Source organism: Trypanosoma cruzi, genomic scaffold, assembly GCF_000209065.1.
Source record: "Trypanosoma cruzi strain CL Brener 1047053517121 genomic scaffold, whole genome shotgun sequence".
Classification (NCBI taxonomy): Eukaryota; Euglenozoa; class Kinetoplastea; order Trypanosomatida; family Trypanosomatidae; genus Trypanosoma; species Trypanosoma cruzi.
The window spans coordinates 4,018-20,762 of record NW_001849309.1 but is presented as its reverse complement, the minus strand read 5'-3'; the positions used below and the strand labels follow the sequence as shown (position 1 = coordinate 20,762).

The following is a 16,745-nucleotide window of genomic DNA, read 5'->3' as shown; positions in this document are numbered from 1 at the left end:
CAACCTCGAACAGTAACAACCCAATGTAAGATGCATACAAATATATAAACAAGAAACAGAAGAAAAAAAAAAGAAAAAAAAAAGAAAAAAGGTCGTGGAGCAAGAGGAAACACAGACACACACAGACGCAAAAGCATACAGAAGAAATAAACAGTAAGATGTCCATTAAAAAAGAAAAAAAAAAAAAAAAAAAAAGGAACACGCATACACAAGAACAACAACAACAAAAACAAAGAAAAGAAGGTGGTTTCCGCTGGAGAGGGATGCTACCTCAAAGCAAGGCCTCGGGCATACATATACGCAGGCGTGCAAGGAAAAAAGACATATAAAAGAGGCAATTTGTTTTATGACCTCTCTTCCACCACCACACACCCACCCGCTACTGGTACCACCACCACCACCACCAATATTGTTTTCACTGTTGATTCAGATGACGTTTCTTTTGCTTTTTTCCTTTTTCACTCTACCTCTATCTTTTCTCTTTCTCTCACTCTCTCTCTCTCCTTCCCTGTCTTTGCTTATGTGTCGGCATCACATCTCTTCCCTGCCACTCACCTCCTCTCTAATGCCGTGAGGGGAGAGTGAAGGAAGACGAACCGACATTTAAACACGTCATGAGGGTCATATACATATACAGAGCCGTACAAAATAATAAAAAAAAACAAAAAACAAAAAACAAAAAAACAAGCAAACAAATAAAAAAAAAAAACAATGATTTAATGCGGTCAAATGACCATTCAACGCTCACAATTCTCAAAGAATACAACAAGCATCAGGAGGATACGGGGATGGAGCAATGGTGGGAAAGTAACTCCCGGCTCCTGCACCGCACGCAGGCCTTACACACCTAGCGCCAAGAGGTAAACTCAGGCATCTTACATGATGCTGCATTTGGCTGAGTAGCTTTCCCTAGTGGCGTCTTCCCTTCGCTCGGTTCTCTGCCGCACCAGGCGTCGCCGCTCCTTGTTGGCCGCCGCAATCACCCACGCGCGCACCCCCAGCGCCACCTTTTCTGGCACACGGAATAGCCGCAGGCAAACCTCTCCGTCTGTCAGGGTTCCACCCGTCAATGGAAACCATCTCTCCAGACTGTTGAAGGCGCCTTTGAAGCCGTTTTTTGCGGGTAGAGGGTCCGGCCTCCAGAGCTCCCCAAATTGCATCAAGTCAAGTTCCACAGCGCCGAAGGTGGCGTACTCGTATATGACAACACGGATTCGGTCACACTTGCGAACAAAGAAAACTGCTGATGTTGCTGGGCTCCTTTCATCCCACCGTGTGTTGTCGCGATGAATGAGATACGGCGTGCGAAATGGGAGCGTGTCGTACGGTGTCATAGGCCGCTTCCCCATTGGGACTGTGGCGCAGACCCACGCCTCTCCGTGACATTTAAAGCGGTTGGGAAGCGTCGGCTGCAAGTTGCGCACCTCAATAAATTGCACCTGTAGGGCATGAAATTTCAGTATTGTATCCGATGCCTCCATATCCTCCCAAAGAGAGGGAGGACAAGCGGGAAAGAAAGAGGGGTCACAACTGACAACGTTATTGTGGGCGCCTACCACATGTTTTGAGTTCATTCCACTCCTTCTTATGTAGTTGTTTCCCCCGTCGTTGCAACGATACTGGGCAATGCAGTACAAGTATGGCAGGAGTGAAGAAAAAGGATCCACCGTCGTGGCTGGGGCGTAGTCATGGAGAGGGTAGTACTCAAAAAGTGGTACATTTTCTTCTGGCATTTTGGATCCATGGTGCTTTGCCTGCTCTTGTTGAAAACGCTGCTGATCAAGACGGCCGTATGGGTACAAGACATGAAAGGGAACTTCTCTCCGTTTGACCATAATCCCCAGCACAACCATGCGTACTGGGTAAATCTTTCCATCCGCACCCACGTAAGTGCGATGTACAAAGCCATGTTTCTCCAGCTTGTTCTTTTCCTTGTTCTTTTTCCACATCTTTCTTCGCTCAATTTCATCCTCCACCTCATAGTGAATGTTCCATCGATCCACCTCAAATGAGTTGGGCCGTTCCGCCGTGCGGTTCTGTAACCTCAGATAGAGCTTTGGGACATCAAAGATACTCTTCACGGTTCCCGTAGAGTTGCCAAAACTTTCCACGTACGTTGCGCCAAAAATAATTGTGCGCACCTCGGGAGGCATGCGGTATGTCATCAAGTCAATAAACTCCTCATCTCCAGTTGTTCCAAATCCATTGATGGCATCCCCAGAGTGGCGGGCAACGTGTGGATAGATAGAATGCAGTCTTGTTTGTTTTGGGTGCAGATGATCTAAGTAGCAGTTGTTTTCATCCAGCATTACCATGAAGGCATCAAGATCATGCTCTCCATTCCAGCCAACACCAAAGCGAACATCTGAAAGTGGCTGCTCCGTGTGCCAAAAGCTCTCTTTGTTTAGCGGGTAGTCGGGCAGCAGCCGTACGGCGTCATCGCGTGAATTTCGCTCGACACCAAGAACATCCATCATGACCGGCAGTACGTCTACAAACGTGTAACCAAAAGTACGAATGTTGAGTTCGCGTAGGTCCCACATTTTCGGTTCCGCCGGGTTGTCAGTAAGAGGTGGAAGAGAACACAACATACAAGCAAGATTGGCTGTACCGTTGCCAGTAGAACGCTTGAGATCAATGGATCCCACCTGCTCGTTTATGGTTTCATTAAACACCACAAGTTTCACCCCTGGCAGTGTCGTAAAGTCGGCGCCGGTGTAACTCGTCACCACAAGAAAGATGACAGAAACATCCAACGGTATCTTGTGCATCACAAACGTCACAAATTCGTCACAGAACTCACGACGCTTCTTTCGGCGTGACGCGCGGTAATCATCATCCCCACAGCGGTGCTCGTCCATTGCCTCCTCCACCATCGCAAGCTCCGCTTCTTCGTACAGGCGAGAGAAGAGTGCATCCATGGCACCCATGCGATTCATTTCATCCCTTTTGTTGTTTCTGTTGTTGACGTTCTTCAGTTGGTACTTCCGGCGCTTGGCGGCCAGTGCGAGCCCGGGGAGTTGGTTCTCCTCCTCCCCGCCAATCCTGCTGTCGCCGCTAACAAACATGAAGGGCAACTGATGCGGATCAACGAGGACGCCGGAGCTGCGCAGCTCCTCCTCATCAACACCGGTGGGAAAGGGGTGGTTGAAAAAGACGCAGTCCAAAAACATCCCTTCGTTCGTGAAGCACACGGCGCTGAGGTCCAGATCGACAGGGTCCGCGCCAATGAAGTCCCACCGCAGTCCCGCCGAAACGGCAATGTTGTTTGGAATGCGGAACACCTTCTGCCGCAGGTCAAAAGCCATTTTTCAACTCTCTCTCTCTCTCTATATATATATATATTTCTCGTTCTGTATTTTAACTCTCAGACGCACCGCAAGACGTTCCAGACGGCGTGAAGTTCTTTGCACCCTTCAAAGGACCCCCAATGCGTCCCTGTTGACACCCACCGCCCCTCCCCCCTTGCCACAGTCACGACTAAAGCAAAATGACCTTTTTTTTTCTTTTCTTTCTTTTTCCACTTCTTTTTGTTGTTTTGTGTGTAATGTTTCTGCTCCTGTGCGGCCTGCGGAGAGCAAAGCAGCGCAAAAACAACAAGAAGAAAAACAAAAACTAAAAGCAAACAAAAAATTGAGAATGCCACGCAGTGTAATCCCCCCCCCCTCCTCCCGGTCAAAAAACAAACAACCACCACCACCAGAACAAAAACAATAAAACAGGAAATATTAAACAAAAAGTAAATGCAGAATAAAAGAAAAGAAAAGAAAAACGCATGTAGAATATCATGCGACGCACATCATTATTCCTATTATCCTTTTCGCTTTACTGCTGCATCCCTTATCCCTTCTCTCTCCCTTCCTCTCCTTCATGTGCTTTTTGCCGCTGCTGCTTCCTCCTCCTCCTCCTCCTTCTTCTTCTTCTTCTTCTTCCCCCCCTTGATGCTGTTGTACCATGTGTCCTTAAATACACACACACACATACACACACATACGGGTGCAATATGCACAGTGGATACATATATACACGCTGGTGTGTGTGGGTGGCATTTTCTCACAGCCACCACGTATGATAATGTTATCGCCGTGGAGCCGCCAGCGCACAATGAAGGACCACCACACACACACACACGCACGTACGCATAAGTACAACATCACATCGCCACATCAATCAACTGGAAAAAAAAGAAAAAAAAAAAAAAAGGGCAAGGCGCTTCAAGCAGCATATAAACCGTACAAAATGGAGAAAAGGGCCGAAAGAGAAAAAGAAAAAAAAAAGAGAGAAAAGGGAAAGAGAGATAAATTCCTTCGTTGCAATGCACCTGAGGCCCCTTCCCTCTCAACACCACCACTTCTTGTGTGCCCATTCATTAACTCGTCCTTCTTGGGGCTTATTTCTAAAAATTTTATTTTTTTCCTTTTCCCCCTCCTCTTCTCTTCCCTTCTCTTCCTTTTACATATATATATGTTTTGTGAGTGTATGTGTGTGTGTGTATTCGGTTCCTTTCGTTTTTCTACGTGTGTTTTCAACCGATTGTTTCTTTTTTTTTTCATTTCTTTGGATTTTGTGTTCTCTCGTTGTTTTTTCATGTGCGCTTTTATCTGAGAGAGAAAGAAAAAAGAAAAAAATAATTCCAGCCCCTTCTGTGTTGTACGCTCATTCTCTCCTTCTCTCAATTTCCCTCATTTTGTACGTGCTTGTGGTTTATCTTCCTTTTCTTCTTTTTTTTTTTTTTTTGCGTGCAATTTATAATCCTTCCGTCCAGAGTTGCGCTCATATTACAAATCCTCCTTATCACCGTCACCCTTTTCTTCCAACTCTTCTTCATCCTTTTCTTCTTCCGCCTTTTCCTTCTCCTTCTCCTCCTCTTCCTCCTTCTTCCTCTTCTCCTTCTCCATATCCTCCATGACCTTAAGAGCATCCGCCTCCGCTTTCTTCAGGCTGCCATATGTCTTCTCCACCAATTCCAACACCTCCTTCAAGTCATCGCCAATCATAATGTCCTTAAAAATGCTGCCGGATTCGACCTGCCAGACGTCAATGCCAACGTGTGTGAGCGGCTCCGGAACCTTGTGGAGCTCAGAGTCCTCAACAAAGTCTGGATTAGGAATCTTCCGCGGCTCCCACACGCCCTTGTACGCCGGGTTGGGAATCTGACGTGGCTTCCATGTGCCCTTCGACTTCGGGTTCGGGATCATCGGAGCCTCCCACGGACCGTCCTCCGCATCGTCCCAGTCATCGGGCTTTTTCGCATCCGCGTCCGGGATCATTGCGGGTTCGTTGTCCCAGTCCTCCGGCTTCTTGTCCTCCGGGTCATCCATCGTCTCCTCGTCCACCCAGTCCTCTGGTTTCTTGTCCGTCTCGTCGACAATCTCGCGTGGCGGCAGCAGAGTCCAGTCACCGTCGAGCTGGCCCTTCGCCTTCGACTCGCCGTCCAGAAAAAACTCGTAGGAGTTGTCGGCGGCAATGTGCAACGTGTACACGTGCGTGAGTTTATCCTCAGGGAAGCGTATTCTCTTTGACCACTCGCGGTTCTCCCCGTTATAGTGCAGGATGATGTGCACTCGGTTCTGTGAGCCACAGCGGTCCGGGCCAAACATCAGCCAGTACTTCGTTTCACCGTGAAACTTCTCGGGATCCATCGAGGGGAGCAGCTTGATGTAGCCGCCGCCGCACTTCAGATCCTGCTCGTGCTTCACGGAGAAGGAGACAACAAGGCTTTTCTTTTCATTGGTGATAGGCGTTGGGAAGGCAGTAGACAAGGCGTAAAACCGCGCATCCTCCGTCAGACGGAGACCTTTGCTCTTCTCCGCATCCGCGTAAAATTTACCCGCTGAAATCTCCACCTTTCCAAAGTCATCGCGGTGCTTTGAGGTAGTCCAGTGTTCCATGCTCTTAAACTCCTCGTGGAAGTACACCGTGCCGTGCACGGCTGACAGTGTCGCAAGGCTCAAAAGGGCACAGAAAAAAATCGCTGCACGCATCGCTTAATTTGTTATTCCGTCCTTTCCCTTGTTATCCTTATTCTCTCTTTTTCTGTTTTCTTTTCTTTTTCTTTTCTCTCTGGGCGTGTGCCAGCGTTTGTTTAACAGCCGTTCAAAAAGAAAAAAATAAAAAAACAATAAAAAGTTTCACGCACAAATAATAATTTAGCTTCACACCTGTTGCTTTGGCTTCCCCCTCCCTCCCGTCAGTGCCGACGCCCCGCAAAGAACGTCATTGAAGGGAGAAGAGGAAAGAGAGACAATGACACAAAAGGCATAGAAATAAAAACACAACAACAAAAACAAACAAACAGTAAAGCACTGCACAGACGCAGTAGCTGCGCGCACACACGCGCGGTGGATATATTCCTCCGACCGCCCCCTTTCGCTTCATCACCCGTCTGTGCATTTGACATCCACAGAGAGCAACAAGAAGTGACAAGAAACAACAACAACAACAACAAAGAGAAAAACATACCTCCGCTGGAGTTAGTAGCAGAAACGTTTCAGCCACGACGGCCTGCTAATGCCATCGGAAGGGCGGTTAATATCATGTGCCGTAACGCCCCGCGATAACTCATCCGGCACCGCAGGCGCAGCAGTACCTCCTGCAGACAATTCGCGGTGCTGCGACGGGGCCCGTTGCTCCTGTCGTGACGTCATCGGCCGAAAAATCGCCGGCGCTTCCCCACTGCGGCCCTCAGCCGGTATCGGTGACGGTAACGTCGAAAATGCCAAGGGTGTTGAGGACAATGCTCCTCTCGCCGTGTGCACGGAGGAAGCGGTGTGGAGAGGACTGAGGCGGCGTGGCTCGTGCAGCTCACTGTGACTCAGCAGTTGACGTTCCACAAGTGGCCGAAGAATGTCCTTCACACGACTCCGCACGGCATTTTTCACCGTCATACGCACGTGTTCTCGAAGTTTTGTCTCCATCGAAAACAACAGCGCCTCTTCATCCTGCAACAAACGCCGCGCCACTCCCGCAGTGAAGGAAGCGGCGGTGTCATTGCGAGGCGTCGTCAATGCGTCAAGTGCCCTTTGCAGATCTCCCACAAGTTGTTCTGCTCTACTAACAATACCACGAATTTCATCCTCTGCTGCCAAACGCAAACTGGCCAACGTACGCATGGTGTCGCTCTTCCACTCCTCTGACGCATGCTCAAACGCGTCATGCATCTCCTGCAGCAAACGTTCCTTAAACTCGAGTGCCTCCAAGAACGCTCCTGAGTTCTCACATGCGTTGGTAGCCGAATTCCCCGCAAGAGCCAATTGTGCCAGTCGCATCTTTAGTTCCGCCATCTCCCGCCCTGTCTCTTGTTTCGACTGCATGTGTGCTGCCCGCATTCTAGCAATATCGGCCTCATACCTGGCTCGTGTTTCTTCTAATTCTTTCTGCAGCCGTTGAATAGTGTGATCCCGGAAGGCCAACTTCTCTTGCATCGTTAAGGCTGCGTCCTGTATGTCATCCACAGAAGTCTTCTCCTCCGCCCTCGTTGCGTCTTGCGGCTCAAATGAGAACACCACACGCTCCACAGAAGCAGCAGAAAAAGAAGAAGGAACCACTGTCGTCTTGCGTCCTTCCGCAACAGCACCAGGGATTTCGCGGCAGGTCGCCAGGGACTGTAGTGCCTGCTGAAAGGCTCGCTGTGCCTGTGTTGAGTTCTGCAGCCGGTCTTCCTCCTCCCGGCTCCACCGTGCCTGAAACGTCACGAGGGATTCCCGATCTTCCCGTCGCGGCAACGTTTCCTCAGCCGTCACTGCTCCCTTCGCCTTCGGTGCGCTCAGCGTCATGCCGTCGCGACCGCAACTACCCTCATGGCCGTGCAGGTAATTTCTAAGCACCGAATCGCCGCGAAGACGCTGCAACACCGTTAGAATGGCGTCACTACTCGCCACATCCTCATCACGGCTCATTAGCGCAATCGGACGCACCCGCCTAGTAGCCGTAAGGATGGCAATAATAATAATAATAAGAGCCTTAATTTCTGAAAACAATCGGACAAAAAACACACACACAAAAAGAAAAAATGCAAAAGAAAAAAATAATAAATAAATAAGAACGGCGTAAGTGACTGTAATAAATTGGCCTCCATGTGCGCGTGTGCCGTCCAGTCACTGTCCGTGGACATCACACACAAAAAGAAAGAAGAAAAGAAGCAGTCAAAAAAAAAAAACGTAAGCGGAAAAACAAAAACTCCGCCCATCAAATTCTTTTCTCCTACAGTTAACAACACAAAAAAATAAATAAAAGAGCATCCTTCTTATAAAACATGCATCCTTTTATTTCTATCTTCTTCTCTTCGACATTTTCTTCCTCCTGCCATCATTCCTACTCATTTCTGTTCACAGGCATATTTAACCTCCATCTTCTTTCTTTTTGGTCCTTTTTCTTTTTTCTTTTTTCTATTCTGTTGCTCCCCGTGCTTTTCTTATCCTCTCACAGCCCTTGGCATCGGTACCCACTGCCACTACTGGTGCCCTTCCTCCTCCTCCTCCGGATCTTCTGTTAGAGAGAACTCACCAACTGGAGGTGGTAACCCGTGCAATCCCGGCGACTTCGGTAAGTAACTTGCAGAGTCGTCCTCCTGCTGCTGCGACTGCTGATCGACACGAGAGGCGCTGGCACGTGACGCCACCACGGAACGCCGTGCCGTGTAGGCAGAGTAGGCGGGCGACAGAGTCGGCACATAAGACGCGGACTGCTGGGATTCCGAGTCGCCGACGCATTGATACGGCTGTGTCGCCACACTCGACATAACAGAGGGCACGTATGCCGGAGAGAGACCGCCGAATCGACCGCCACCAAATGCCTGTGGCGCTTCAAATTGCGGTGAAGAGGGAACCGACGGCATTGCCATGCTGGACTGAATGTGGAAGGAAGAGGCCTCGCTGTAGTCCACGCTGCTGGGCAACGCCGAAGGCACTTGCATAGAGGCAGGGTTGTATACGCTCGCCGACGACATGACGCTGTATGGCTGCGAGACGCTTGAGGCCCGCACTCGCTGATCCGACATGCCCATCGCAGGGTACGCCTGACTGAAGTGCACCGCACTCGCCTCATGCATACCACCATAAAGTGTTGATGCTGTCAAAGGAGCAGCGGAGGAGCTGCCGCCAACACCCTCACGGAAGAAAAGGCTTGCGTCATTTACAAATGGTGTGGTCTCATGATCCTTTGCGCGGTAGGGCATGGATGACGGTAGGTTCTGCGTTGAGGCAAGGCCGTGGTAGACATTCACTTCCTTGCCGGGCGCCACGGCATCCTCCTGAGGCACCGCCTGCTGCAGCGCCGCCATATTCAACACGAGATCAAAGAGACCCGTGCCAATACGAGCCTGATTACCAAGCACAAGGTTTGCTGATACACCACGCACAGGATCTCGCTCACCAAAAGCCGCGGCAGCCATAAGAACTTTCACAGTTTCCTCAAACGAACAGCGCATCAGAGGTCCCGACATTTCCGAGCGATTAATACCAACGCGTGAAACGGCCATCAGATAACCCCGCTGACATATCGTGTCCACCAGTATGGTGTAGTGACGGTAGTTGATGTTAAGACCGTAGGCAAGGTAAGCCTCACGCAACTCATGCAGCATCTTGTAGCGTGCCGCCTCAATGCCAAGAAGGCTACAGACTTCGGGAACCTTGTTGCTACTTGTCCGGGTGGCGTTAATAATATTATTACCCTTCTCGTCCACAATGCCAATGAAGGCACGGCGCAGCGCGGTCCCATCTGTGTCAATCAACCAAGTCTTCTCACCTGTCATCTTCCCTGTGGCGGGGTCCACTGTAAACGTTGTCCTGTCTTTCAACAGTGCCTTCCGCACGCCAGGAATACCACGCAGATGCACACGCGCAAGCAGCTCCGGAATGGCATGCTTCAGCCGGGGAATGGAGTCCACCCCATCATTCTTCTTGGGTCGCATACGTATGGTGCGCTCCTTTGTGTCGTTTGCCATACCTGTCTCTATCACATACCCATCGTCCACACGCAAAATTGCCTGCTTGACGTCCTTCATATTAAGTGCCTTATCCACAAACATGTCGGCATCAAGTTCAAGTCTTGCAATCCATGGGGAGCCGTTCTCCACCTCCTGGAGTCGTGCCCGCTCGTCGCTCTCATCCATGACGCTCCACTCCAGCTCCAAGATGGCACGGTCTGCCTCCACAACCGTCTCACGTGGATCAGGATCGTAAATAAACTGGATGCGTTTTGTGACGCTTTCCAATGTACAGTACTCAATTAGGTGTTGAGCCTGCTGTGCGGTACGCTTCTTGTCCCACGGCGGGTATAGGGAGACGTTCATGCTCGCATGTTTCTGATGCCGCGACACATTAAGGAGCTCAAGTAGCCGTGGAACGCCAAGTGTGACATTTTTGGAGGAAATGCCCGCATTGTGAAATGTATTAAGTGTCATCTGCGTTGCTGGCTCACCGCAGGATTGCGCCGCAATTGCCCCAATGTTTTCGCCAGGTGAGACGAGAGACTGAAGGTACTTTGTACGTATTTCTTTCAACAAATACTCAAAGGCCTTATCATTAAGTTTATACTCCCGTAGCACCCGCTTGGAGGCAAGCAGTTGCCGTAAGTGGACGCTGAAGAGTGTCAAGGCATTCTCAATGCGCTGACGGCTAAGCAAGTTGTGGATGCGGCCGTCCACGCCCTTGTGGTAGCACGGGAACAATTTGAGCATGTCTTCCTGCAGCTTCCGCACATGGTCAATGATGGTGACAGGACTGAGATTAGAGACTTGACTACGCTTCCCCATGGTGCTCCGTGCGTTTTGAATGAGGCGGCCAATGTTCACGGGTAAGTTCAGCTTCAACTTCTCCCGCTCCTCCAAGTCCATCATTCGACGTGCCCAGTCACGGTCGGCCATAAGCTGATCAAACTCACTCTGCAGTTTCCGCACGTTCTCCGGATCTGCACGCAGCATCTTTTTTACATGCGGGTCCATGTACGCACCGCCCACTTTCTCGTTAAATGCACCTGTCTCGTCGTACTCGTACTTGTATGTACTTTCCATCTCTTTGTTGTCACGAAATGGAAGAGGGAAGAGCTGCCCGCCCTCAATACGAGCCCCGTCCAAGCCATCCTCGCCATACATGAACTGAATGAGTTCTTGATTAGCGTTGCGCACAGTGCCATCGTACGCGGCGTGAACGTCTTCGAGTGCCTTGATAAGTTTACGCTGCAGGTACCCTGTGTCAGATGTCTTGACGGCCGTGTCAATAAGTCCCTCTCGACCCGCCATCGTATGGAAAAAGAACTCGTGTGGTTTGAGCCCTTCCACGTACCCGCGGTTTGCCATGCCTCGCGAGGTTTCACCGTAGTCATCCAACATGAAGTGTGGCAGTGTGCGACGGCGAAAGCCAAATGGGATTCGGCTGCCGGCAACGTTCTGCTGGCCGACAAAAACAGCAATCTGGCAGATATTCAGATCCGTCCCTTTACTGCCCGCCTCAATCATCACCTTGAAGCTGTTCGTACGGCGCACGTTACTCAAAGCCTTTTTGGCCGCCTCTTCGCGGCACTTGTTCAGCGCGCTGTTCACATCCGCCTCAAAGGACTGCAAAAGCGTCATACCAGCCTTTCGGTTGAGAGTGCGGTTGTTGGCCGCCGCACCGATCTTTTCGACGTTCTCACGCGTCTTCACCAGGACCTCGTTCATCTGCCGAAGCGTGTCCGCATCCGCGACCGTGTCCTGCACACCGACACTGAAACCAAAATTGATGAGGAAAAATGTCGTGATGCGCTGCACGCCGTTGATAAAGCGAGCCACTTCATCCGACCCGCGTTCGTTGAAAATGACGTGAATGAGAGATCCCGGGGCGGCGCCAACGATGCCCTTCGTGATGGGCCCACACAACAGCTGCCCCCGTCGTATCATAATGCTGGAGTCGTTGTGCGGGAACGGCGGTCTCTCCTGCGGCGTCGCCGGATGGTTCACTTCTGGAAGAATGAGCGAAAAGACCTGTTTTCCTGTCCACAGAGGTCGCGGCTTTAGCACGGCCGGCACGGGCAACTGCCACAGGTCCAACCAGAGAGCAACACTCTGCACAAAGTACTTGTCAAGAAACGTGTCCTTGTCCGTGAGCCGATAACTGCCGAGAAGACTGTCCTGGACAATGCCCATGCACGGAGCAGACTTGTTGGGCGACACAAAATTCTTTGGCACCATCATCATTTCAATAAGCTCCGCCTTCGTGAGAAGACTCTGCGGCACGTGCAGATTCATTTCGTCACCATCAAAATCCGCATTGTACGGCGTTGTGCACGAGAGATTCAGACGAAACGTGTTGTAATTTAACACCCGCACACGGTGGCCCATCATACTCATACGGTGCAGTGTGGGCTGCCGGTTGAAAAGCACAACATCGCCGTTTATGACGTGCCGCTCCACGACGTCGCCAATGTTGAGCGTCACTTTCGAACGGTCGCGCCGCAACGCCAGTTTGGTAGTGGTCCCATTGGGGTGATGAATGTAGTTTGCGGAGGGGTATACCGGCCGACGCACAAACTCCGTAAGCCGCTTCTTGTTGACCGCGCTCACGCGTTCCGGAAAGGTAAGCGTCATGGCGATAGAGAAGGGCACACCAACTTCATCCACGTCAATGTTCGGATCGCCTGTAATGACAGTTCGGGCAGAAAAATCCACGCGCTTGCCCATCAGATTCCCGCGTAGACGGCCGTACTTTCCCTTCAGACGTTCCGTCAGTGACTTGAGCTTCTTCGTGTCGTTCACCTTCGTTGGCTTGTAGTACATGGAAGCGTTGTTGAAGTACGCGGCCACATGCTCTTGCAGCAGCGCGCGACTGCGGTCCACTGCCACCTGCACATCAGACTCCTTGTCCTTCCGCAGCTGATTATTGCGCTTCACAATTGACATAATCTGATGCGTGAGCTCGTCGTCCGACTTGAGGCTGCCAAACGATATGGCGGGCCGCACTTGCGGCGGTGGCACCGGCAGGACCGTCAGCACGAGGTCGCGTGGGTGACAGCGCAACGCGTCAAACCCCATCACCCGCGCGTCCTCGTCGGAGACACGGTCGAGCACTTGGCGCGCGGTGTCCGCGTGCCACACCATGTCCTGCTCCTCCAGCGTTGCCTTGATGATAAGGGTTGGGTAGATGCCGAGGTAGCGGCCAATGCGAGGCTGCGTTGCGCCACACCCGCGCGCCACAACCGCTTCCTCGGGCGTTGTGGCATCCGTTGACATGCGACATTTCATGCCGCACATCTTTACCACTTGGCGCAGGCGATTCACGCCGGTGAGGTGCTGCAACTTCTTGTGCACCTGCGGGTCGTTGGTGTCCATGAGGAGTGCGCCGCAGGACTTGCAGACGCACTTCAGTACCTGCAGCACGATGTCAAAGACGCCGATGTTAAAAACAGGTTCCGCAAGGTCAATGTAGCCAAAGTGACCGGGGCACTCCGGGTGCTTTCGGTGACACGTCTCGCAGGCAAACTCAAAGTCGGTGGTTCCCATGCGAAGATCATTAATGCCCCCACGCACAGGTTGGCCGCGCTCATACGACTTGGCGTGCTCCACGAGACACACGGCGTAGTCTTTAATCTGCTTTTCCTTAAACATCTCAAACTGCACTTCCACGACCTTCTGTAAGTCCATCTGCGACGGTGGCAGTGGGGCCCCGCCGGACATTTTTTAAATCCTTTACCACGACCACACACACAAAAAAAAAAACACTGCAAAAAACAACAACAAAGGAGAGAAGACAAGTGCACCTACTGTATGCATGAACAGGAAAATACAGCCCAGACCCACACACACATCCACAGAGAGAAAAAAAGGCAGACACGAGAAAACTACAAAACACTCGCCTGGGCTGCTCGCCACATCCTAAACTTATGTAAAGTAAAGTAATAATGGTGGAAAAGAAAGAAGGCAAAAGGAGAAGCAGTGGGTTTCGCCTAAATGCCTGCTTCAAGTAAATATATACATATACATATATCTATTTTCGAATTGTCGCTCACGTAACATGTGGCACATTGTTGGGATTGTAAATATTACGACTTATAAGGCGGTAGGATTTTGAGGATCCTCCAGCCACAAGACCCCACCGCGAGGCGAGCATCGCAAGAGGGTGTGGGTGGAACGGAAAGTGAAAAATAAAAAGTAAAGAAAATATTCGTCTTCCCGACATCGGCTCCCTGATTACTTCCATCGTCGGCTTTCACAAAATAATTAACAACACGGGTTAAAAAAAAAAATCGTAGAGAAAAAAAAAATATCCTCGTTTTTATCAAGAAATATATTAATTTCGGCGGCCGGCATTCTTCTTCATCACTCGTTTCACCGACACCAAAAAAAAAAAAAAAAAAAAAAAAACGTATCAAAAACACAGACTCACATACATCTTTCATTGACGGCCCAGCACACACACGCACATCCTCATCACGTGCCCCCAGCAGAAGCACACACGCAGCACAACGCAACGGGCGCCCACTGGCTCCACAACCACCTCCCGCACGCGGGTCGAGGGCAGGGAGTGACACGCTCCACAGGAGCACGGGGCAGTCAATGACACATTCCACGTCGTTCGGCCACGGAGCACACAGGGCACAAACCGGAATGCAGCAACCAATCAAGCAATACATTGGGATTCAACATGCACAGAAAACAAATCATTTCGTTCATTTGTCAATCGCACGACGGGTATATCGTGTCCTCTGAGACCCATTCCACACGGGCGACAGGAGATGTGTCGTTGCCGAAGCGCGCCATCAGCGCAGCGTAGTCGTCCTCCAGCACGTGATGGACACACATCGAGGTCGGCACCACCTGCGAGTGACCCGTGCCATTGCGGGCGTCATGGAAATGACAATCCTGCATCTCGACGTATACCATCGGGTTGTACTTCACTTCGTTCACTAGCACACGTCCCACCATTACGTCCTCGCTGCTGCATGTGAATCAGAAAAAAACTCTTCCTCACGCTCCTTGCTGTACGGCAGGTATGTCAGGCGCCGCAGCGGCTTGTACGACACCAACGCCTCCGCCACATCCCTCGACAAGGTGTAGCACCAGCCAACCATAAACGTGTAGCCTCTTATATATCTTTCCGGACCAGAGGGAGGAAGCATGTGGTATCCCATGTAGATCCCTCGGCGCGGCAGGAGGCGCAGGTGAGCAACAAACAGCGGCACACGGAGGAACATGTCGTCATCGCCCTTCGCAATGTACCTCGCGGTCGGGAACAGGCGGTGCGCAAGGTCAAACCACATGTACGTCTTGCGGGTCATACCAATAGAAGCCTCAATGCCTGAATACCCCCCAACACCAACTTTTTTCTCTGGTGAAACACGGCCCTCGTTCATTGGCAGTGCAACCACATCGTTCCACTGCGACGCCTCCTCCAGTAGCGCGGCGGAATATTCGTAGCCGTGCGACGGGTGTCGCCCGAGGACGTACAGCACAAGCATCGCACCGGTGAAGTCGTTCGCCCTCGTCGCCACTCCGGGGAACCGCCAGCACGTAGACCGCTGCAGGTTGCGTTGTGTTCGCCTCGCCTCGTCGTCCGTGGAGGGGATGCCCAGCACAATCAGATACTCCCGCCGGCTCCACGTGTCCACAACACGGCGTGGGATGTAAGCAAGCGCTGCGTCGTCCACTGCGGCGGCTCGCGGGTGGCGGAGGTTGTTGGGTTCTGGTGCACCATCATCGGCAGCGATGTCAAAGCTGAGGGACAGAACAGTCATGACCGCAATGAAGAGAATCAGCAGCACGGCAACCCGCCTCAGCCTCCGCTTCATCGTCGGCAGTTTCGTTTTCGCCATGGTCGCTTTCGGTGTGAGAGTCTAGGCAAAAGAAAAAAGGGCGGAGAGAGTGTGGGGGCAGCAGGCAGCAGGCACAAACAGCTCGGGCGACAACCATAAACAACACGGCCACGCGGTGCCACGCAGCCACGCGAGTACACGAATGCCCGTCAGCCAACCCACTGCGCCCCACCCGAACCCGGGACGGTGCGGGTGAAGGCGTCACGGCGGCGGAGAAGCCGACAGCACGCCGCCGCGGCGGTGGCAACGTGGGCGGCGACACCAGCGCACAGGAGGCACGGGAACCACCGCCAGGGCTCGTCCGGCGCCTGTGGGGCGCTGCGCCGTCCCCTCCCCGATGAGGAGTGGGCCACGTTTCCCAGAAAGTTACAACAAAAGAAGAAGGAACAGTCATAAAAATATAATGACACATAAAGACTCCCTCCGACACACACAAAAAAATGCTCTTGTTTTTCTTCCACATTGCGAGACGTTTTTCACTTCATTGCGTTGGTTTCACTCAACATTTCTGATCACAAAAAACAAAAAAGTAGGGGACAAAAAGAGTCCTGCACGCCTGTTGAGTCCTCGCAGAGAAGCGGCCTGCCTTTTCTTGTACGCATGACCACCCACCATCGGCGGCCGGTGCGTTGTCACCTCGGTATATATATTCGGTCTCCATGGCTGCAGTCCCTTCCCACGTGTCGGCTCGCAGGGTCACCCTCGACGGCGGCACGCCCCCTCCTCCCCTGTGAGTCTCGGCGTTGGGCTCCTCAGCAGTTTCCGTAGCGCTCTTCCGGGATCTGCATACTCTCAAGATCGTTGGGGAAGAACTGTGGTGCCGGGGAGAAGCCGCCAAAATAACCCGCCGGCGTCGGCTCATGGCTGCCGCTCTGTTGCCGGCACGGGCCCCATCCGGAGTTTGGGCCGCCCATGTTCCCAAAGCCCTCCGGCAACGGCGGCATTTCATTCGGGACCGTGCA

General features: G+C 51.8%; 4 protein-coding genes and 1 pseudogene across 4 annotated transcripts, besides 29 other annotated features; all 5 read right to left on the bottom strand.

The window, feature by feature from the left end:
* Positions 1-54: part of a sequence feature (areas merged during assembly that could not be assigned to a particular haplotype. This can correspond to areas where the two haplotypes were merged or to regions with more than two copies in the genome that were merged during assembly.) that runs on past the window's edge.
* Positions 47-90: a sequence feature (T-rich).
* Positions 55-4,604: a sequence feature (areas merged during assembly that could not be assigned to a particular haplotype. This can correspond to areas where the two haplotypes were merged or to regions with more than two copies in the genome that were merged during assembly.).
* Positions 168-195: a microsatellite.
* Positions 359-406: a microsatellite.
* Positions 478-514: a sequence feature (GA-rich).
* Positions 646-709: a sequence feature (T-rich).
* Positions 876-3,308, bottom strand: Tc00.1047053509011.50 (hypothetical protein, conserved; the record flags this gene model as incomplete). Its single annotated transcript, XM_807479.1, has 1 exon — positions 876-3,308. One exon carries the CDS (start codon positions 3,306-3,308, stop codon positions 876-878), a length of 2,433 nt encoding a protein of 810 aa, XP_812572.1.
* Positions 3,496-3,540: a sequence feature (A-rich).
* Positions 3,896-3,932: a microsatellite.
* Positions 3,969-3,994: a microsatellite.
* Positions 4,179-4,202: a microsatellite.
* Positions 4,256-4,302: a sequence feature (T-rich).
* Positions 4,409-4,453: a repeat region.
* Positions 4,605-4,622: a sequence feature (haploid, Esmeraldo-like haplotype).
* Positions 4,623-5,407: a sequence feature (heterozygous, Esmeraldo-like haplotype).
* Positions 4,704-4,737: a sequence feature (A-rich).
* On the bottom strand, positions 4,779-5,984 carry Tc00.1047053509011.40 (calreticulin, putative; the record flags this gene model as incomplete). The annotated part of the gene is made up of 1 exon (XM_807478.1): positions 4,779-5,984. The coding sequence occupies one exon, from the start codon at positions 5,982-5,984 to the stop codon at positions 4,779-4,781; it is 1,206 nt and encodes a 401-aa protein (XP_812571.1).
* Positions 4,833-4,896: a sequence feature (GA-rich).
* Positions 5,408-9,060: a sequence feature (areas merged during assembly that could not be assigned to a particular haplotype. This can correspond to areas where the two haplotypes were merged or to regions with more than two copies in the genome that were merged during assembly.).
* Positions 6,004-6,064: a sequence feature (GA-rich).
* Positions 6,429-6,448: a microsatellite.
* On the bottom strand, positions 6,474-7,898 carry Tc00.1047053509011.30 (uncharacterized protein; the record flags this gene model as incomplete). Its single annotated transcript, XM_807477.1, has 1 exon — positions 6,474-7,898. One exon carries the CDS (start codon positions 7,896-7,898, stop codon positions 6,474-6,476), a length of 1,425 nt encoding a protein of 474 aa, XP_812570.1.
* Positions 8,021-8,041: a sequence feature (AT_rich).
* Positions 8,355-8,423: a sequence feature (A-rich).
* Tc00.1047053509011.20 (RNA polymerase IIA largest subunit, putative) lies at positions 8,453-13,648 on the bottom strand (the record flags this gene model as incomplete). The annotated part of the gene is made up of 1 exon (XM_807476.1): positions 8,453-13,648. One exon carries the CDS (start codon positions 13,646-13,648, stop codon positions 8,453-8,455), a length of 5,196 nt encoding a protein of 1,731 aa, XP_812569.1.
* Positions 9,061-13,591: a sequence feature (heterozygous, Esmeraldo-like haplotype).
* Positions 13,592-13,811: a sequence feature (areas merged during assembly that could not be assigned to a particular haplotype. This can correspond to areas where the two haplotypes were merged or to regions with more than two copies in the genome that were merged during assembly.).
* Positions 13,812-13,843: a sequence feature (heterozygous, Esmeraldo-like haplotype).
* Positions 13,844-14,431: a sequence feature (areas merged during assembly that could not be assigned to a particular haplotype. This can correspond to areas where the two haplotypes were merged or to regions with more than two copies in the genome that were merged during assembly.).
* Positions 14,043-14,160: a mobile genetic element.
* Positions 14,311-14,335: a microsatellite.
* Positions 14,432-16,745: a sequence feature (areas merged during assembly that could not be assigned to a particular haplotype. This can correspond to areas where the two haplotypes were merged or to regions with more than two copies in the genome that were merged during assembly.).
* On the bottom strand, positions 14,647-15,783 carry Tc00.1047053509011.10 (annotated as a pseudogene).